The sequence below is a fragment of the Alosa pseudoharengus genome, unplaced genomic scaffold, assembly GCF_046254945.1.
Source record: "Alosa pseudoharengus isolate Yale_2024_CS ecotype anadromous, Long Island Sound unplaced genomic scaffold, YU_APseudo_1.1 YU_APseudo_1.1_scf_13, whole genome shotgun sequence".
NCBI classification, from domain to species: domain Eukaryota; kingdom Metazoa; phylum Chordata; class Actinopteri; order Clupeiformes; family Clupeidae; genus Alosa; species Alosa pseudoharengus.
Window position 1 is genome coordinate 20573968 of NW_027468598.1, and position 22423 is coordinate 20596390.

At 44.3% G+C, this 22423-nt stretch overlaps 1 protein-coding gene and 1 long non-coding RNA gene across 2 annotated transcripts in view; both read left to right on the forward strand.

The window, feature by feature from the left end:
• The window catches only part of ppp1r37 (protein phosphatase 1, regulatory subunit 37), a 50435-nt gene extending 42718 nt beyond the window's left edge, over positions 1–7717 (forward strand). The window contains exons 11-13 of the mRNA XM_076282454.1: positions 462–2913; positions 3283–3378; positions 4555–7717. Coding sequence (XP_076138569.1) covers positions 462–2913; positions 3283–3365 — 2535 coding nt within the window. The 3' untranslated portion in view covers positions 3366–3378; positions 4555–7717. The remainder of the gene's footprint in view (positions 1–461; positions 2914–3282; positions 3379–4554) is intronic.
• Positions 7718–13432: 5715 nt separating this feature from the next.
• LOC143121832 (uncharacterized) lies at positions 13433–15730 on the forward strand. Its single transcript, XR_012986543.1, has 3 exons — positions 13433–14021; positions 14208–14382; positions 14764–15730. It is a non-coding gene; the product is annotated as an uncharacterized LOC143121832 (long non-coding RNA).
• The last annotated feature ends 6693 nt before the right edge of the window (positions 15731–22423 follow it).

Sequence of the window (22423 nt, forward strand, 5' to 3'; positions counted from 1 at the left end):
CTCTCTCTCTCTATCTCTCTCCCTCTCTCTCTCTCTCTCTCTCTCTCCCTCTCTCTCTCCCTCTCTCTCTCTCTCTCTCTCTCTCTCTCTCTCTCTCTCTCTCTCTCCTTCTCTGCCCTTTCCGTCTCTGCTGCATTGCTCACATGTTTGGCACATGTATCAGTTTCTCTCTCTCTTCCTTTGTTTTTCCCCTCCATCACCCTCCCTCTTTCTTTCTCTCTCCCTCTGCCCCAGTCTCCCCTCTCCCCTCTTCTCTCTCTCTCCCGTTAACGTTGTACGTGTGTGCGTTTCATCATGTAAGAAAATTAATAAAGGAGTATTAAACTTTCTCCACCTTTTGTGTTCTGTCTCTCTCTCTCTCTCTATTCTACTTTTCCCTCTATCTCTTTCTCTCTCTCTCTCTCTCTCTCTCTCTCTCTCTCTCTACACCCCCTCTCTCTGTCTCTGTCTGTCTCTCTCAGGTGAAGAGCTTCATAGAGACACAGCGCGCCCTGCTGGCTGAAATCCAGAACGGCTGCAAGCGGAACTTCATCCTGGCGCGCGAGCGCGAGGAGACCGAGCAGAAGATGCAGCTGTCGGCCTCCATGGCCGAGATCTCCAGCGAGGAGACGCCGCGCCCCGAGGAGGAGGGCGAGGAGGCCTCCGTCGCCGCCACCGCCGCCACCACCACCACCACCACCACCGTCTCCGCCGTCACGTCCTCCCCTGTGGCCGAGGGAGACCAGAGTGGCGGTGGCGGCGGTGGTGGTGGAGGTGAGGAGGGAGTGGCCGAGTCCAAACCTGACGGAGGGGACACGGGAAAGGAGAGCGCGTCGCAGGTGGCATCGTCTGTCATCGACGACTCCGACTCGGACACTGAGGAAGAGGAGGAGGAGGAGGAGAAGAACGTGCCAGCCGGACGAGGGGCGTCGTTGATGAACGAAGGCGCTCCGCGGCCCGCAAAACTGCCCAGCGCCGGTGCTAGCCCCTCCCACCGCAGCCCTGGTCCAATCAGCAGCAGTATCAGTGGAAGCGCGCCTCCGACCTCCATGCCGCCCCGCGCCCCGACCTCCACCCTGTCCGCCATCACGGTCACCGAGGCGCCGGTGCCCCCCGGCACACCCCCCTCGCCCGGACGCTGCATCTCCGTGTCCAGCCCCGGGCGCGGCCACAAGATCTTCATGGTGACCCGCGTGGAGAGCCCGCCCGAGCAGCCGCAACTACTGGCCCAGCTTCAGTCCTGGAGGGAGCAGGATCGGGCTGCCCAGACCCAGAGCCAGAGCCAGAGCCAGAGCCAGAGCCAGAGCCAGAGCCAGAGCCAGAGCCAGAGCCAGAGCCAGAGCCAGAGCAAGAGCCAAGGACCCAGCCCGACCAACAAAGACACCCCCTCGAAGCCCACAGAGGCTGAGCACACCCACGGCCCAGCGCAGGCGTCCTCGGGCGGGGATGTTCCACGTCGGGGTGCACGCGGGCCTGCTGAGGAGGGACAGGTGGACTCACTTGCGCGGAAGAAAGACCAGAGCCAGCTGTCCGAAGCCCTGACCGACCCGCTAGGGGCGCAGCTGTTGCAGCCTAACCCCCCAGCGCTACAACACCAGCAGCCCCCGGCACAGACCGACTCGAGTGTAACCCCACCGAGACAACCAAATACAGCCTCCGCAGTGGGCGTCAGCGAGGACCTGAAGGAAAGCAGCCAGGCGGTTTCTGCAGAGCTCAGCCAGCCTTCGGCTGATGGACAAGCAGAAGCAACCAAAGCAACAGAAGCTGCAGCAGCAACAGAAGCGACAGCAGCAAAAGCAGAAGCGACAGCAGCAGCAGCAACAGAAGCGACAGCAGCAAAAGCAGAAGCGACAGAAGCTGCAGCAGCAACAGCAGAAGTGACAGAAGCTGCAGCAGCAACAGCAGAAGTGACAGCAGCAGCAGCAACAGCAGAAGTGACAGCAGCAGCAGCAACAGAAGCAGCAGCAGAAGCGACAGCAGCAAAAGCAGAAGCGACAGAAGCAGCAGCAAAAGCAGAAGCGACAGAAGCAGCAGCAAAAGCAGAAGCGACAGAAGCTGCAGCAGAAGCGACAGCAGCAAAAGCAGCAGCAGTGACACCAAACCCACCGGAGCAGCAGCCTCAGGGCAGCCCAGATACGCACACGCAACCCCAGCCTGCCCCGGTCAGCACCGACACACTTAGCAGGCCAGAGCAAGTCCTGGAAACGCAGTCCGATTCACAGACACTGGTAGCAGAGCAGGCAAGCGAGCCGATCGCAGCAGAGCAGCAGCCCGGGCCACAGGCCTCTGAAACGATTCCAGAGCCAGCTGCCCAAGAGCAGGAGTCTCGAGAAAGCTCTCAGGCGTCAGAACAGGACCTGCCCCCCCAGCAGCAGCAGCAGCAGCAGCAGACTGTGGAGGAGTGTCCCCTGCCCAGCGCGATGTCCGAGGTCAGTGGTAATCCGGAGACGACAGTAGTGCTGGAGACACCGGCGGAGCCTGACTCCTGTCCAAGCCCAGAGCAGCTCTCACCTGGGCAGGTCTTGGAGGCGGAGCTGGAGGCGGAGCTGGAGGCGGAGCTGCAGCTGGTCTCGGATCAGCAAACGCAGCCGCGTCCTCCTCCCCTGTCTGCAGAGTGTTCAGATTCCTCGGCCCTGCTGCCTTCTCGGAACACCTCCGCCGCCGTCAGCGGCGCCACAATGGCCACGCCCGCTCAGGAGCAGCACGTCGCCCCAACGGGGGAGGAGCAGGCTTCGGTCACTACGTCGACCGTGGACATGCCCCAGGCAGAGGAGTCGTCTGGAGACTCCCCAGACGAGAGCTCGACAGACGATGGCGAGAGCGGCACAGTGGAGCCATCTGGAGCAGCCCTGCCCAACGGACTGAAGCCCGAATTCGCCCTGCACCTGCTGGATCCCGAAGGGCCCAAGCCTGGCAGCTGCGTCATGGAGCACGGTGAGTGGAGTTCCCCTCTAAACCAACAGAGGGCAGCAGGGGTGCAATAGAGCAAGGGGTCTGGAATGAGAAAAACAAGATGGGGAGAGTAGAAAGTCATGTAGAATCATCATACTAGCAATGTTTTTAATACATGCCACATTAATACATTCATTGATCTAGTAAACATGATTAGTGAAATGCTTAATTTCCCTTTGTATTATTAGTCTCAATTCTTTCAACAAACTTGCAGATGTAATATTTAGGCTGTATAAAATTGAATTGACTTTTGGCATGTGTGTGTGTGTGTGTGTGTGTGTGTGTGTGTGTGTGTGTGTGTGTGTGTGTGTGTGTGCGTGTGTGTGTGTGCGTGCGTGCGTGTGTGTGCAGTGGCCGCAGAGCTTCACTGCGGGCAGGACCTGGAGGAGCTGCTGCTGGAAGCCAGCCTGGATACCGGACGCGAGGCCCCGTAGTGCTGTCACCATGGTAACACATACACTCACACACGCAACATGCACACACACTCAACACCCTCCTGTTGTGGTAGGTGAATGGTTAAACAGGGCGGCCAACACCTTCCTAATTGGATTCTCGCTTACACTCTAGTGTCAATTCTTCCTCGATCCCCCCTGTCACAGTGTTAAAAATAACTCAAGTGGTAGAATAACTCCATAGGTGGTAATATTGAAGTCATTGAGCCCTCCAAAACAGTACTGGAACCAGACATTTCTAGAAACTTCTTTAGATGCCTGGAACTTAGAAGTACTAGTTTCTTGTTACCCTATGCTTCATGAGATGCTATTCTCAGTCTCTTTGTCTCATGCTCAGTCAGTCAGGGGTTTTCACTGTGTCTTAGATATTTGGTATGCTACCTCTCTTAGACCTATGATATGTGTTTGTATATTGCATTTGTTGCTCAGTCATAGGTAATTCACACAGAGATTGCATACCTACTTCAGCATTTTTTTTCCTTTTGCATACAGTAAACCATGTTTTCCAAATGTTCCATACCAAGCCCCCTTAAACAGTGGACCCCCACCCACCCAAAAAGATCCCAATCAGCTGTGGCATATATATTTATAGATCATCTGAAAAGGGAGATTCCAGTCCAGATTACAAAAAGCAATACCAGTAGTGCGGTCTGGGACTTAACCATCGGATTTCTTTAGTTAGACTACCACTGTTATGGTCTTAGTGAATCATGTCGGCACCTACTAAGGTCTAAAACGGAAAAAAGATTATGAGACAAGTGACAATTCTTCTCCATGTAAGTTATTATAATTGATTGTGCTAAGGTTAGGTGTCGTTAGATAATTGATTTGATTGGTTCAGAGTGATACATGTGACCTCAAGCTAAAGCTGGTCAGCCATTACGTTTTTGGCAATGGGAAAACTGCTTGTTGCCATCTTCCAAGCTTTGATATATTTTCTTAAACGTGTTTAAATTTGAACAGCTGGCATTTTGAACTTCTTTGAACTGCCTTTCATCTTTGTTTTACTTTTGTTCTAAAACTATATATAAAGTTGCAGGATCAGTAAACACAAAGAGTAATTGATTTTTCTATGTTTCCCCGTTTCTGTCTATCTCTTTTGCTCTTTTTTCTCCTTTTTCTTTCTCCTTCCCTCTCCCTTTCCATCTCTTTCTCTCTCTCTCTCTCTCAGGTGACTGTAGACCAGCTGGTCTGTATGTCTTTCGGGCCCTGTGCAAGGCCTTGGGCTTCTGATGCCCCAAGCCAACCTTCCCACGCACACAACCCCCCAACCCAACCCAACCACACACTTTCTTCCCCCTTCATCATTCCTGCTGTCTCTTCACCCTCTCATTGGCCGCTGTCACACACATGATGATAATTGATACTCGCGTGTACACACACACAAACACACTCATACATACATACATACATACATACACACACACACACACGCGCATTTACACACTCACACACACTATGAACCCTGATTAAGAGACAAAGGAATGAAAAAGATAAAAGAAAATATTGATCACACCATGGCCTGGGAAATGAACACACTACAAGTCACAGCCAGAAGAAACGCACTCAGTTGTATGAAAGAATAAAAAGGACAACTTATATTAAAAAAAAAAAGAAATACCTTGTGGAAGCTGTCACACTACCCCTCTTTCCATCACTACATTCCCCTAGTGGGGTCCATGAAAGGAAGGATCTGCAAACGAATACAAATAATGGCAGGAAAAAGAAAAAGTGAAGGCAGAGAATACTGTCTGAAGAGGAAGATGAGGAGACAATATCTCACTGCTCAAAACCAAAGAGACACGACACATGCACACTCTCTCTCACACACACACACACACACCCTCACACACACACACACACACCCTCACATACTATACATACTCTCTTTCCTTTCTGCACCTGTCGGGGCTTGAAATTGCAACACTGACCTCCAGTGGTGATAAGAGGTTATTGCACCTGGCCTCTCTAACTGGACAGGACTCCTACAAGCTCTAACTGGACAGGACTCCTACAAGCTCAAATGGAGTGTCTCCTCCTTTCTCTCTCTCTCTTTCTCTTTCTCTATCCTCCCATTCCTCGTCTGGTTCCACTACTCCGTTCTCTGCGTCTGTTTCACTAATAGATCAGATAAATGAGTGTGAGGGTGGGATGGGGGGGTGGGGGGTGTCGCTTGTGTCTAAAGGTGTGAGTGTGTGTGTGTGTGTGGGTGTACTTGTGCTAAGTCAAGTTTAAGTCTGTCTCATGAGAAGGAATACCTCCAAAGTGTAGAAAAAGAGAGCTCCGTACAGTGGAAAGAGACAAAACGCTTAGGAGAAAGTCTTCTGACTGAACTTTTAACACTCATCCGGCTCAGCCATCTCTGATCTGCCAAAAAAGAAAGAAAGGAAAAAAAAAAAGTCTATAATGGGATTTTCTCTCGGTTCTCCATTTGAACATGTCAGTGCTTAGAAGCTGAAGCCTTTTCGGGAACCAATGTGAATGTTACAGGCTGAAAGGAGGGCATGGGGGAAGGAGGGTGGTCTTGCCTTGGCAGAGGAAGGCCATTCTTTAGCGCGACAGTAGCTTTTCTCTGGATACTTCCATCACCTGACTGACCTGCAGTCCCCAGTCCCAGTCGAGGGCAGGACCGAGTCCGCCTTGCCCTCTGTAAGAAAAGAAAAGAAAGCAACTCGAGTCTAGTGGAATGTGATTTGTCTTTCTGCTCCTTTCACAATTCTCACCCTCCCTCCTTCCCTTTCTTTCGCTCTTTCTCTGTCTTTCTCTTGTTGTTTCACATTTGGCACTACACTCGTTCAGCAGACAATTAAAACATGCTCATTGCCTTTTTGATCGCGTTTTGATTATTTTTCCCCCTTTTTGCTGCTTTTGAGGATTCAGTTGTTTCTATTTATTTTATAGTTATATGAGCCTTTTTTTCTTTGTGTGATTTATTTCTCCATATTCCTTACTTTTATTATTATTATAAAATAATAATAATATTATTATTAAAATCTTGGGTTTTTGCTTTTAAAGATTTTTTTCCATGGTGTATATTTTCAGGTTCTACAGAAGAGCAATTACTATTGTGTTTAGAGATTGTTGTCTCTTGTTTGTTGATTGTTTCCTGTCTTGGCATAAATGGGGTATACAACAGGGGATTGGTTGCATATTAAGGGGCAAACGGTTTTGGGACATTGACATGCTGGAGATGAAGCGGCCCAAAACAAAGGGTTGAAGATACGGGCAAGGAGTGTATGTGTGTGTGTGTGTGTGTGTGTGTGTGTGTGGGGGGGGGGGGGTCTTATATCCTGTACAGAGCCGTCTCAAAGCAAATAACCCACCTGCCCCCTCCACACCAACCACTTCCCCGGACAACATTGAATGTCAGTGTGTGAAACTAATAAGAAAGTAAAACACTATTCGCTGTCGATCGTCAGGAGACGCCACTCACGGTCAGCACGGCGGAGCCCTTGGTGATGGGAGGTCCAGAGACGCAGATGCGTCCGGGAGCTGTCACGTCACGTCATTCTGCCTCACAGTCTGGAGGTAGACGATGCAAAGCAAACTGAGGAGAGGCGGCTCAATTGGTCGGTGCGGAGCTGGGTGGGGTTGGCTGGGGTTGAGGACCGAGGACTTTTGGCCCCCTCTCTGGGAGTCCTAGAGGGCGGCCAACACCGGCCTTAAATACCATGGCCGTGTGTTTGTGTGTGTACGCAAACGTCTCCTGTAGCTTTTTTTTTTTTTTTTGTTCTTGCTCTCCCAGATTGCTGTAGGTGTGTGATTGCAGCTCTCTTCAGAATGAAAGTGACCCCGGCACAGGGCTGTTTCAGAGTTAGCCTCCCTCTCTTGCTGTGTGTGTGTGTGTGTGTGTGTGTGTGTGTGTGTGTGTGTGTGTGTGTGTGTGTGTGTGTGTGTGTGTGTGTGTGTGTGTGTGTGTGTGTGTGTGTGTGTGTGTGTGTGTGTGTGTGTGTGTGTGTGTGTGTGTGTGTGTGTGTGTGTGTGTGTGTGTGTGTGTGTGTGTGTGTGGCACAGACAGATGGGGGCGAGTTTTGCCACAGTTTCAAAGACATACAGTAACAGCCAAACCAGCCCCAGTGTTTTGCCTCTGTAACAGATTGTACTGGCCTCCAAATAAATTCACATTGCTGTGCTGCCCTCACCGCCCTCCTCTCTCCAATCCCATGTTTGTAATGCTTTTCATTTTTAGTAATTTTTAAATTACTTGTTTAAATTAATCAATAAAAAAAAAGACGACAGAAAAAAAATTGCTGGTTAGCACACTGACGTGTATGGAAAAGTAATTTTTTGTTTCTCTCTCTCTATCTCTCTCAAATAAATGCATGTAATGAGAATTCTATGACTGGCTGTTTCTCCATATTCCCCTCATGTCTTCATACGTGATGCTCTGACATGCTTATGTACCGATAATTACACAACCACAGTGTATTCCAAGTGTTGATAGTCTTGTTGGTTGTGTAGTTTTTTTTTTCTAAACCAGCAACCTTATTCATCGATCCATTTAAGCCCCACTGGTGTTTGATGACATTTGTTAGATACTGCTTCATCATGAATTCTCCTACCAGCTAGTCTTTTAAAGGCCTTTGCTGTGGAAAACCCTCAGGTACTGCTTTTTCCTGTGTACTCTGGGATGGGTCATTCATTCACATGAAATTAATGATTGACCATTTTTTAGGTTCTGGTTGCTAATGTTAATGGTACCCAAATCGCTGAGGAGTTCCTGCAGCTGTGTCTGAGTGAATTTGGTAACTTGATAAAATGTTGTTTAGTTTTGCTTTTTTGTTGTCTCCCCCAACCCCCCCCCCCCCCCCCCCTTCTGTTGCCACAGCTTGGCTGTTTCTACCACACATTGTGTTGCCATGGTGATGGGATGTTGTTGCCAGTAGGTATGACTCAGTTAAAAAAAAAAAAAGGGCCATCTGAGAGGTCACAGATGTCGGCCATGTGGAAAGAGACCTACTGTGAGAAATGCTTTCAGAGTTTGTTGGTTTTTCAAAAGGGGCACGTGGTTTATTTTGCAATGTGTCTTATAATATTCAGTTTCCATTTACAGCTACTGAATTTGCATCTGGAGTTTACCTGGATATGCATTTCCTAAAGAAGGGAAAGGGTACACTGCAGACCACTTCTGGTTTGCTAGTTAAATCTGGATTTGCTAGGCAGGGCTGGCTTTATTATTTGACAACATAAGTGAATCTAGACAAATACACATTTTACACGGAGTGGACGCAACAATTGGTTAAAGAAAACATGCAGGCCTCGTATGTACTAGCTTTGTTTAGGGTAACCTGCTTCACGAGATTGATGCCAGGATAAAAAGTAGTAAAAGTAAATACCCCAGAACATGAAATCGGCTAATCAGACATCCTTTACTATGTCACTGTTCACTTTTATAGGATTGGTGTCCTGGGGAATGTTTTTCAACTGTGTGACTGGAATGTGCATGCGACCTTGGCTGCAAAAGAACTAGAGGGGAGTATGTGGGGTATTGCGATCAGGCTCTGTCCAGTCACATCTATCCTATCCTAGCTATCCTATCTTAGCAAAGTCAATGCTTGAGTTAACCCAGTGCTATAGCACATCAGAGAACAAAAGCACATGAATTCCACCTCGTGAAAAATGATGCATATGATGAGACTGGGTAAGCTAGGCTACCAAACTAGAATAAAACTCCAGTATGTCCTAAAAGTGACCTGGTCAAATGAATGAGTAAGGGTGAATCATGAGATAAAATGACAATGGTATTTTAGATTGGCAAGTTAATTTTTGGGTGTTAATGTCCAAAGGCACAGAGCCTTTTTCACAATTACAGCATAAATTGTATGTTATAAAGTAGCCAATAACAAATATATGGACTGCAACATATGTAGATTGTGATGAAATGGTAGCAAATATCAGGGAAAGGTCTGGAAACTGAATTAGTTGTTCTTATACAAAACATGCTAGATAAATACTATTAGAATGATGTAGCAAATTAGTATTTCTGAAATACTCCTTGACAAATTTTCTGAATGTCTGAGTACTTTAATACAGATGTAACAGTGAGCGGGGCCTTTGAAAGTCCTGTATTTTTTGTGAAGTCAGCAATTCTCGTCTGCTCTGGCTCTGCCCCGAGGGGCTTCTAGGAGCTAACATCTCTAACAAAGGGTGGCACTGGGGTCATAGAACCTTGCTTCAACCTCTTTCTTTTTCCCTGAACCGGTCTCCATGGGGTCCCTCTCACTGGCTCTCTCCTGTGGGGTCCATTAGTCTATTTGGAACTTATTACAGTAATCCCCATGCTGATGGAATTCAGAGACTTATTGTAATCTCTCCCTTATGTAACTGTATAGTGTAACCCCAGTGGCCCTTGACTTCCACATTCCTCAGAATGTAACATCAATCGCCATTAACTACACTACTATTGCAGGGCACAGGCTACAAGTCTGGAAACAGGATTGGTGTGTGTTTTCTTTCCCTTAACCTGTTCTTTCTGTCAACAGACCTTTGAGATACAGGTATCACTACTAAGATAGGGCGGGAAAGTGTTTTAATTGATTTGATCTCAGACTAAGGTGTTGCTTTGGTGCAGAATTTAAATAGGGTCAAAGATGACCGAGTGGGTGAATAACCTTCTTTATTTCTTCCCTCAGAATGCCTTTTCCATATTTCCTTTTTTCAATAAAAAAATACTTAACAAAGGATTTTCTCTGGCATTCCATGTTGAGGATCAAAGGATGCTGCCCCCAGTGGCCTGGGGTCTCTATACATTCATATTGAGATTTTTTTTTCTTGGAATACCTCTGTGGGGGAGGGTGGGGCGATTGGGTTTTTCTTTAGTTTTTCATTTCCTCTCTTGTGCTCTCTGATGCTTTGCTATTGCTGACCATCATCCTCAGCCTGCTTAAAGAGTGCAGCAACGCAGATGTCCATTTTGTTCTTTTTATTAATGATGACTGTTGGGGGCTGCCATTATAGTCACTGGTTGAATGATGCCATGTTTTCCCTGTATTCAATTTCATTTAGTTATGGGTAATGAATAGTTGCAAGATGTGTGGACAGTTAAACATCATGCCTCAGTTTCAAAGGTTAAATGGTTGTGTGGTGGGTGACTTGGCAGATAGGTGATGGGTTTATTGTTTAATCATTGAAATAAAAAGGTTTGCTATTGAAATGTCTAGACTGACCTGGTCATGTTTATATTTTCATGTGACTTACATGCACACAATGCATTTGGAATAAATAATTGAACTTACTCTAACCCTTTTCACATTTAACACTGTGATTTAAATAACCTAATCTCATATCTGACTTTTACACCAATCGCCAAAAAAGATGTTATCTCTGTTATCAAAAGCTACTTAAACTTTAAGCAAAGAAGACATCATACTTTTTTTCCTTCAAAAAGGACTTGAGATTCAGCTCCTCTCTCTCCATGGGCACATTGTGTGAGACTCTGAACTGAACTCTACATGGAAAGATCTAGCCCTCCTGACCTGGGACATTTTACTCTGCACAGCAGGCTGACCACTGATACTGACCACCTCAGCAAAAAAAACCCTGAAACTTGAATCACTTTTGTGGGGGGTGGGGTGAGGGGTCGGAGAACCGGAGGTGTTCGAGACAAACACAAAATATGATCTTAACCATTAACAGATAATGAAGATAGCAACACAGAATGTGCAGCGGCAGCTCACTGTGTGCACTTTGGGTTAGCGATTAACATCGGTGTGCGGGGGGGGGGGGGGGTCACCCGAAATCTTGGTAATTGCCCCCATGTACAATTATACAGTGCATGTAAAGCAAAATATCACAGGGACAAGTGCAATCGATGTGATAGCTTCCTGCCGGTAAACAAATAGCCTAATGCGTAAAATGTGATGTTGGTACACACTCTAACTGCAATAAAGGATGTGTCCAACGGTGTGCTATGCTGTTGAATGAATCGTTTCAGTCACACTTGCTGTTGTGCTATGGACTATGAGGGAGCTTCAGGTAAATCCTAATTTCATTTAATGCATTTCTACACAGAATAATTTAGAAGGTAGAAACTTCTCTCTGTGTCTGATTATCCATGTATTTGGCCTACATCCATATATTGGGCTATAGGCCTACTGGATTTTGCTTGGACTGTTTTTTTTTTCAGGCCAAGGAAATATGCTGGATTTGATGCAGAGACTGGGAAAAAAAAGGGATGGGATATGCCAGCATCCCTTATACCCTATACTGAAGCCCTGTCTGCATATCCATTTGAGCAGGCTAACAAATAGTTCAATGCATCCTAAGATTCACATTGTGCTTGAGTATCTCTGAAGATTCTCCGTCCTGTACACCGAATTGACCAGGCAGTGACGACATTGGGACCTCTGGGTTGGATGCTGGTGACCACTGGAGAGTTACATGCGTGTCTGGGCTTGTTTCTAAGGATGATGTAGAGCCTGAGTGTTTTTTTTGGCTATCATTTAAAAAGAGCATAATTATCATCCTGGTAAGAAATGTATGCATGCAAGATGTTCATAATGGTGTAGGCTTTACCAAGTGAAATATGTTGTCTAAAATGTAATCATGATTCATAGGTTTTATTTGCTTGAAAACTGGATATCACGTAGCCTGTTCACCTATGGTCCTCTCTAACCATGGTATGCTGGTTCATAAAGTTAGAGAGTGGTTTTGGCTACTTATAGTCAAGTTTAGGCTATAGGGATTTTTATTTATTTGCAGTCTACACTCTATCCTCGCCGTTTGGAACGTTCAAATGTATTTTAGCCGAAATGTCTTTTAGGCAGTTGTTATACAACCACTATGGCAAATTATCAAAAACTTCCTCGCGGGCCCTCCAGCAGTTCTCCGTGGTCTCATGGAATGCGCGCTGGTGTTTGTTTAATGCTGAAAGAGGCTTTTCCGTCTTGTCACCCCAAATTTAATTTGTTATCTTTATATCACAGTTGTTCTATTCGAAATATCTATAAGGACATATCCGGGAGGGCTGTCCACAGGCAGAATTTATGAAAGGACAGAGCTGCACGCTATCTTGAATGACATGGGTGCCTCATTTTTGGTCCGGAGGCAAATTACATGTAAGCTAGGCCTAGGCTAAATGAAATATAGTAGCTTAGTCTGTAACTAGATAACATTATCTGGTTGATTAGGCCTACAGTCTAAATCACTAGGGTATAGTCTGTTGAATTAGGCTAAACAATGCTGATACACTGTAAAAAGTTTCTGTAAATTTACACCCAGATTCCAACATTATTCACCGGTTTTCTTTAATAAACAGGACTTTCCGGTCATTAGTAAGACAAATATGTAAAATCAGGCTCCAACACTGTTATTTACCACGCCCGTAATGTTTATTCTGGAACACACGTACTTCCTGTTATCTATTAACGTTACCTTCGTTCTGGTGATGGGAAGCTGTCTGCTGAGAGAAGACGATACGTTGGAATCATACCCAAACCCATCGAAAGCTATCAACACAATAAGGTGAGTTTATCTGTCACCTTTGACCAGAAATACAACGTTTGAAAGCACACTGGTCATGTTTATATTAAGTTGTATAATACAACATCTCTGAATGTTAACCTGCTGAAACGAAGTTAGTGCTAGTGCTATTCAGCTAGCCAAGACCGCGCTTTCGCCCTTCTTAAGCCATGCGTTATCGTTATCACTACACTTGTCGATCAAATTTTACGTTTCTTCATTGCAATCTGGAGCCATCTAAATGTATTGGTATGTGTAGGGTATGCGTAGTTTTTGAAAGTTTAGCTCGCGGGATTTACCTGCTATAACACGTGCTTGCTAGCTAAGTCTGCTTAGCATCATCAGTTTAATAAACCAGTGGCCAAATAAACAATATGGCACAAACGGATCAGTGTTGACTGCTGCTTTCAGTGTTTACTTGTATGCATGGATTTCGCCCGTGCTGGTAATTACTTAAAGTTGTGTTAAGTTCTTCAGTTTAGAAAGCTAATGATAGTTAGTAGCCTAGCTAGCTCTCCATAGCAGAGGTGGTTGCCTGACACGCGTATGGTATTCCTCCCGAGTTCATTTGAGCTAGCGGCATGCAACAGGAAGATGTTTGCATGTCAGATATGTGGGCATCAGTCCACTGCGTCTATTTATGTGAGCCATACCTAAATTCATGACAATATACCCAATATAGACCTTCCATGCTGTGTTCCAGATTGCCAAATAAAATTTAAGAGACATGCAGGTCTTGGATTTCCCCTGGGGATCAATAAAGTATCTATCTATCTATCTATCTATTTATCTATCTAGGTCTTTCGACGCACATGTATAGAAACCATAAACAATGTGGTTTTGATAAGACGGACACTATTTCAAAAGCAAGCCCCCTTACTTTGCACACACATTCCTCACACAAACATCTTATCACACCCGCCTCATCACTTTTAATAATTCAACGGCAGACACACACACACACACACCTTTCATACTCACCTTGCAGACAACTCATTCACTCACTCCTTACATACATACACACACACTCAGAGATTACATTCACTTTCTCACTCACACACACACACACATCACGAAGAGTTGTTGAGTGCCTTTCTTTTCTTTTGCTAAGGGATGTGCAACCGTAGCTGATGTTGAGTCTTCCAAGCCTACCTGTGACGCCTCGCCTGATATTACTAGGTATGTTTGTTTTCATTCACTAGAGTAATAATGATCAACATATTACATATTTAAATCAACTTTTGAACACTAAATGTTTTTTTTTCTGTATTGAATTTTGTTTGGACAAAATCCTAAAATGAATCTAATCATAGTTGACATGTGGATCTATATCTTAAATTGAATATGATAAATTATTTTTTTCAGGTGAACTACAAGGTAATCATCAAAAGTGGATGGTCAGCATTGAATCCTTAATCGTTTGTGAAGGGTCCAACCTCGCCACATTTCTAACAGGCCTTGCGACATGTTTCTCCACCTTCTACATTCTGAATCTGCAGTATCAGGAGGAGGCAGCGTGCACCCTTGAATTCATCCAGAGGTAAGTTCATGTCACACTTTCGAACCAGAATTTGTTTTATGTGTGGTATGTATTGGGGGGGTTGTGTAGTAGTCTACTATGTAGTTATAAGCACTACTATGCAGGATTACACCCTCTGTAGAGAGCAATCATGCATAGTACTGCTGTAATAACCACAGAACACTATACTTCTACTTCATACAACTGATTCAATCAAATATAAATGCTGTTACAGTAAGTAATAAATGTCAGTTAATTTCATTGTGAGAAAGTGTGTTAACGTTACAAATTCACATCCGATTCATTCACTTTGGCACAATTTTCCTCTACATGAATCCTAGTGTACCCTATCAGTTTTTGTAACACTCTCTCTTTTTCTCTCTCTCTTTCTCTCTCTCACAGAAAAAAGGCCCAGAAGAAGCTTAAGAACAATCACTAATAAGTAAAGTGAATGTTATACTTGATTTCTCATGAATGTTACTTGATTTCCTCCCTGATTATCATTTATACTCATCTCTGTACTTTAAATTCTTCTGGACATAATCTGTCAGTTTATTCATTCTCACATGTACACAAGCCCAATGCGATGCAATGATATTGATAATTATCTGTGATAATTATTCTGTATCTTATTTCATTTTGAAATAGTACTACTGTAGATAACATGTCTACATTTTACATACATATGTGATTCACAAGCCTAATGCGATGTTTTTATTTTCCATGATAATTCTTTTGTACCTTATTCCCGATTTTTGAAATTCAACTAGAGAATATATACATTCATACGTGAATATATACATTCATACGTGATACACGAGCCTAATGCGATGTTTTTGTTTTTCATGATAATTCTTTTGTACCTTATTCCTTGTTTTTTGAAATACGATTTTCAAAATACAACTAGATAGCGTGTCTACATTTTAAACGGGCCTAATGAAATGTTTTTGTTTTCCATTGTAATTCCTCTGTGTCTTATTGCCTGTTCTTTGAAATCCGATTTTCAAAATACTACTATGTATCTACATTTTACATTCATACATGATACACGAGCCTAATGCGATGTTTTTATTTTCCATGATCATTCTTCTGTGTCTTATTCCCTGATCCTGAAATACGATTATAGTCAGTCTACATTTTCCAAAATTACTATCTTGCTTCATGTCCCTTCATCTTTCAAAAAGATTACTTTACTGTTAGACTGTCAAGTAAGTGCTGTGAAATAAAATATCTGTTAAATTACAAATAAGTAACTGATGTGAAAACATGGATTTTTATCTTTAAAATGTTGATTTGAGAGTGGATGAACTCAATATATGGCACTTGTTTCCTGTAATTGTAAAAAAATAAAGACCTGTTGTGTAACTAACGTGAAGATCAAATTTTTTTCTTGTTACCCAACATGAAAATTGTTATACAGGAATTTAATGTTATGGTAGTCTGCCGTTAAACAACGGGAAGCTCCTGGAAATCCTGCCAGTTGTTTCCTGTTAATTTACAGGAAATTAATGTTGTTATTTTACATTAACTTAATGTTAAACCAGGGCACCGTTAAATAACAGGAATCTCCTGGAAACTCTGCTGCCAGTTGATTCCTGTTTTTTTACGGGAAAATTTCTTACAGTGTAGAACAATATGCTTTCCCTCTATATAAACTGATTACATTATGAGTCTAATCAATCATAATGTAGTCAAATCAGTTTGTATAGGGGGGAAGCCAGCACATTGCATTGCTCTATCAGCAATTGTCATCAACATCAACCTACTCGTTTTAAGGGGATGCTCAAGCGATCACCCAGTCCCATAGAAAGTCCAGAACGTCTGGAAACAGGGTCTGATAGACTTTGATGGCGGTGGCCCTTAACGGGATTATAACAAAGAAACCCGAGGATAAGAGAGGATAACGAAAAAAGATTCACTCACATGACAGCGATTAGAACAGGGGGAGTTGGGTGGGCGTGGGACATGATGGTCCGCGGAGGGCGCTTACCACCGGCAAAGAAAGTTTGTCTGCCAGACTGTCGAAGGAAACGCAAGGACCCTCCCGTCGAGATACGCTGCCGGTAATCACAAAACGGAATTCCATTACTAAAAAAGGTTGGTTTGTACAATTTATCATTTGGATTATAGGAAGTGTAGCCTGGTATATTGTTTTGGTATCAAACATGTGAAATGTCAGATCACTATTGCAGTGCCTCGCGTAGCCATATGAAGCACCATCCATGTGCGTGCCTATGCAACAGGTGATTTAACACTATTCACTCCTAAGCATTCTTCAATAATTCTAGAATTTTAGAGGATCACATTGAATTTCCTGTTTAGCCTACATGTTGCAGTACTATTCAGACCCCCCACCCTACCCCCCGAATTGTGGTATGGACACGTACAGTTAGGCAAGAGGCACTATGGATTTTCACCTAGTCTAACTGCGATTGCCATAGAGAAACCGTTAGGCAACCTTGAATCTTGGCCCATCCTGTGCTAGACCTTGTTCTTAGGAAATTCTTCAAGCGAAATGGAAGCTTCAAGTTATGAAGTTATCACTGTTTGAAACAATGTTGTTATTTGTTATGCCACAGTTGTTCTGCACCACAATTGGTGTCAGTTATTTGTAAAAAAAAAATCTGATCACTGTCCAAAGAGTAATTTATTTATGGTACTGCCGTGTGGAGTGTGTGTGTGCCTCCTTTGAAGAGAACATTTGGGTAACCTATTGCACTGGAAGATTCTGTGTGAATCAGCTGTCAAATTTCCTTACTTTTTACTTACGTGAATCTTACCGGTGTCCATTAGGTGCCATGGATGGGCATGTGAGGTTGTGGAGGGGCATCGGGCACAAGTGCATGCTGGGACTGACCCTGCTGCTTCTCCTGTTCGAGATCGTCGTCAGCCGCCTCTGCAACTGCCTCATCAACATGGTGGACGGTTTCCACACCCTCTACATCCTCCTCCACCTGTCGCTCCAGCAGCCCTGGTCTGCGCACACTCCTCCTCCATCTCCCCCTCCTCTGGCCTCTCTGGCGTCTCCTTCTCTGACCCCGTCTCCTCACATCATCTCCTCAAACTCACACATCACTTCCTGTCCCCATCCCAGCTCCTCTCCCCCCAGCAGCCCTCGCCCCGACCTTAACATCGTGTCCTCTGCCGGACCCATCCCTACTCTGGGCTGTGACCCCACTTCCGCTCTCTCGTGCGTCATGCCGTCTCGTGTCCAGCCGTTCGGCGCGCTGGTGTCGGCGCTGCTCGTGGCCTCCCTGTGCGTGTCGGTCACACTGGAGATTCTCAGCCACGTCTTCCAGCCACATCCCATCCAGAGACCCATCCTGGCCACAGCAGCGAGCGCCCTCAGTCTGCTCTTCAACGCCGCCGTGCTGGGCCTCGCTTGGGCTCGACCGACGCTCAGGCCAGCAGGGTCTGCGTCTGAGCACCTTGGCTTAGGGTCAGGTGAGAGAGGTAAGGTAACAATTGTTTTTTTTTTATTTGTTTTTTTTATTGTGTGTCTTCATCTTTTTATCAGTGTATCTTTTATTGGTCAGTAAAAAAGCTTGTGCAGCAACTTAATATTCTGCTTCTATTTCTGCCATGGCAGCAAAAGTAAGTAACACAATTTCATGTTGAGTAAAATTTCAGATTTTCATTTCGGCATTAGGTGCATTACTGCCCATTGCTGATAGCTGCTGAATACCCAGAAATGTAGCAGACAATCAGACCTGACATCATTATGAACTGGACTACATTATGAACCATAAATTGTCCTGTTTTCAATACTTAATTTCACATATTAGTAAATGTGAAAATGAAGGAGTGATAATGCCAGCCACGCTGAAGTAGATGCATTTTAAATTTGATGCTTGTGTGAAGTGTTTGTTTTTTAATCATACTAATCTGGCTCGTTGTACTGTAGCTGTGGCAAAAGCCACAGAAGACGGGTTGGTGAAGGGAGCTCTTCAAGACGGGTCCCTTTTGTTCTGTAACCCTGGCGCACCCAGTGTTCTGGATCCCGACAGCGATTCTGTGACCCCAACAACCACTGACTCTCTGGGGTCTAATAAACAACACGAGAGGTCATCCTCTTCAGAACCGAAGGAACATCTTCAGTCCAACTCCAGGGCTCTTGAGCTAACCAATGTTCCGTCACAGGTTCCTATGTACAGCACTGGCCACACCGGTGAGGAAAGCCTGTCACCTATCACTTGCAGTTCACCTGGAGGGCACTGGTAGCCAAAAAACCTTATTTTGTTAGCATATGCTACTGATTAGGTTACTACAAGTCACTTTTTCTTAAGAGATCATGGATTAAACATACGGCTCTAAAGTGACTTCTGCCAGCTTTAGTTTCTGATTTCTAGAGTCATTTTTGTTCACTTTTATTCACGTCAAGTGAGTTGCTCTTGGGGATACCTTGTCCTGTCAAGAGCAGTTTCAAGCTTAAAAATACTTCTCTGGCTTACTTTTGTGCTTTAGTCTAACACACTCAATAGCCATTCAAATTTATTGGCGACCTGGCTGGGATAATTCTTACGTTGCCATGCCACTACCATCAGACCTAACAATGTGAACAAATACAAATCCTCCAAGCGTCTCATCTTTTAGGGTATGGGGAGTTTAGAGAAACAGATATCAAGCTCTGACATTTGGGAAAAGTATGGTTTGACAGCAAAGAAACTTTGCTCATAAGCAGTGGCGAGAGAGGGACATTGTAACACTAGCCATTTGTGTAAGAATCTGAGGGAGTTAGTGTGGCATTTGCAGTGTCAGCCTGGCCGAAAGAAAGGCAACAAACACACTATAGACATCAGACAAAAAAACAGTTGAATGGTCTCCTCAAAAAAGTTTGTATAAGTTTATGGAAGTTCATAAAATAGGTTTAGTACATAAATAGTTGTATTAGTAGTATAAGTATGGATATTGTATTTGTATTCATCAAGACTTCAATTTTTCTCTCTGTCTCTCTGCCAGGATATCCAGCAAGCCTATGTGTCCCTTCTCTGTCAGTACCCTACAATGCACCACTCAGAGGTCATCAGAGCAGCTGTCTAAGCCGGGTTCTCACCACCATCCTCCGTGACCTGCTGTGCCCGTGCCTGGCTCTCGCCAACGCACTGACCGCACTACTGAGCAGCCCTGACTGTCACCACCCGCTGGAGTCTTGCAGCTCTAGGGTCTACCTGGACCCTGCGCTGTCCACGATGGCCGTGCTGGTGCTTCTGGCCTGTGCCCTGCCCGAGGTACGTCGCCTGGGTCTGATGCTGCTGCAGAGCTGCCCCCCGGGCCTCAGCGTGCCAGATCTCCGGCACGGGCTCATGGCCGTGCGCGGCGTGGAAGGCGTGCACGAGCTCCATGTGTGGCAGCTGACCGAGAGCTGCCTGGTGGCCTCCGTACACGTGCACGTGAATGCTCACTGCTGGCGGGAGGGGCCGGATAAGGTTGTTGCCGGGGTGATGGAAACGCTACACAGAGCCGGAGTGAGCATGTGTACGGTCCAGCCGGAGACTGCCACTGAGAGTCTAAACGGAGAGCCAGCCTTGCCAGCTGTGCCTGGTAATCAAGCTAAGGATTGGCCCTGCAGTCTGTCCTGTAGGAAGGAGTGTTTGGATAAGATGTGCTGCACATCCCTAAAGAAAGCTGGTGTGGGTGATGGGGCGCCACCTAGTGGCAATGCAGAGGAGAAGGCCCCCCAGGCTGTGATCATTGAGAACACTTTCTTGTGATTGAGAATTTTAACTTGTTTCTTTTTTCAGCAGAGGCTGAGCAGGATCTTGAGAAGGGCTAAATAAATTTAGCACCAAATGCAGGACTTGTCATTACAACTGAATGTAGTTATAAGACTTGTAGGGAGAAAAAAACTAATTTATACTAAGTAAATTATGTTTTTTTTTACATTTTCTATTCTTTACACATGTTATTGTGTATGGTGTATGCTGTCTGATATATTGTTTTCATTGTTGTACATTTAAATAATGGCTTTTAATAATTATATGTTTTTGTCTGGTCTTTAATTAGTAGGAATCTGAGCAGGAATTGTAGAGAAGGAATATGAAAAGTCCTCATCAAACTTACTCACAAGAATAAAGAGATATATGTTTTTCACACAAGAATTACAAACCAACAGAAATTCATTCATTAAATTAAACAAAATCGTTCTAAATCCTCTCCTTGTTTTTGACCTCCTATATTCACTATTGGGTGCAACTACTGTATGGTCACTTTTGATTTTCCTAAATATGTATATATAATGATGTGAAAAGGAGGGACAGGTGCATTTTGATTTTAAAAAATCATATAAGCAAAGAGTAATGAACAAATTAAATATGGTCTAGAGCAATATTTCTTTTAATTTAAATTAATTTAATTTTAACAATTTAATTTGAAATAATGTTATTTTGCAATTGAATTACCTTGTTCTATGTCTTTCAATATTGAGACCTCAGTTGAGAGACATGAACAAAAGTCTTTTGACCCATGCATATTGCTTAGCATAAAAATTAAATCTAAATTTCTTTACATATTTTTTTTATGTCATGATGTATAATCACACAGTGTGCATTATGAAGCATCATATGAACATTTTAAAAAATAAATCTAAAATTTCACAACTGGGACTAGAATCCCCGTTGTTGCAGAAACACCCTATTAGTGTGAATATGTGACATTTTAAATATTAGCCTATAAAATACTGGAAAACCTCTTATTATTGTAACGACCTTTATGTTATTGATGTATGCATTGTGCGTTGTTTGCGTCTGCCTTACCTTGCTCTTTGCCAATAGCTGCAGTGCATGGAGTGTTGTGTAGGCTATACTACGGGGGGCTGGCAGAGGATCCGGGGGACGGGGGTGTCTGGTTATCAGAATTGTTACATTCACCTGTTAATCCCAAATATTTCTAACAATTTGAATACATACATTTTACTCCTTAGACCTTGCTAACACACAAATAGTACACCCTTTTTGATTTTATGTAAGTTAAATCAGTGGAATTTTAGGTTTTATACTCATTTTAAAACCATAGTCCTTTTTCATACAAATGCATACAAATTGATCAGTAAGACATATTTGCACAATTAAAATCTTAAAATAATAGCAATGATGACATTGCCCATGCATTCACCACAGAACAATGTAATATAGTTATTTTTTTCTTCATAATTGTATTATTGTAAATGTAACAAAACGTTCAAACGTATACCTCATACTACAATGTACAACATACAAATTACATTGCGTATAAACCTGAACTGTGTCTGTTTTCAAGTCTTAAAAATGTGTGGTGGAAGTGGGGTAGCGTAACGGTTGGGCGCCAGGTGGATGTGTGAACTTTAATGGCTGGCAGGAAACTTTCAGGTGCTCACACAAAACCTTTTCAAGTGCGCACATGAAAGTTTTGCATGCACACATGAAGGTTTTGTGTGAGCACATGAAAGTTTTGCGTGAGCACATTAACGTTTTGCATTTAAACTTTAGATTTGTTTTGCCCATGTCCCCTTAGGGGCTCTGTAGAAAGGGACCACTCAGTCAAATAATGCGGGTAATGTTAAGTGATATGAATCATAAACTATACGGGTTATGTTTTTCATATATAACAGCTTACATTATGTGATATGTTATTATAGTGGCCCCTTTATTGTATACCACGGGTTATGTTATTCATCCCGGATTTCTGAATGGGGTCCCTCAATCAAGGCTTGTGGGCGGGGCCTTTTCGCATCTGTACCAATGGCTCATAATCCGTCCTTGGCTAGCTGGTACGTTGCTGTGCAGTGTGTACATTAGGTAAACCTCCCGCCCGATGCCTTGAGACAGGGCTCATGTACAGTGCAGGGCTGAGCTGCGTGGTCAACACAATGCAGGTTACACTAAGGGGGGTACCCAATGACAAAAAGGGTGTCACTCCTACCTGCAATAACGTTACATATAGTGCAATACCCGCCGTTTTGGGTGCGCATTGGCAAAGGGGTCAGAGGTCATGGTCACATGGGGTCACACCCACTGGTTGTCAGGAACATCTACATCATACCCCAGGAAGGTCACCTCTGCCACCCCATTCAGGAGCCTAGCTGGCA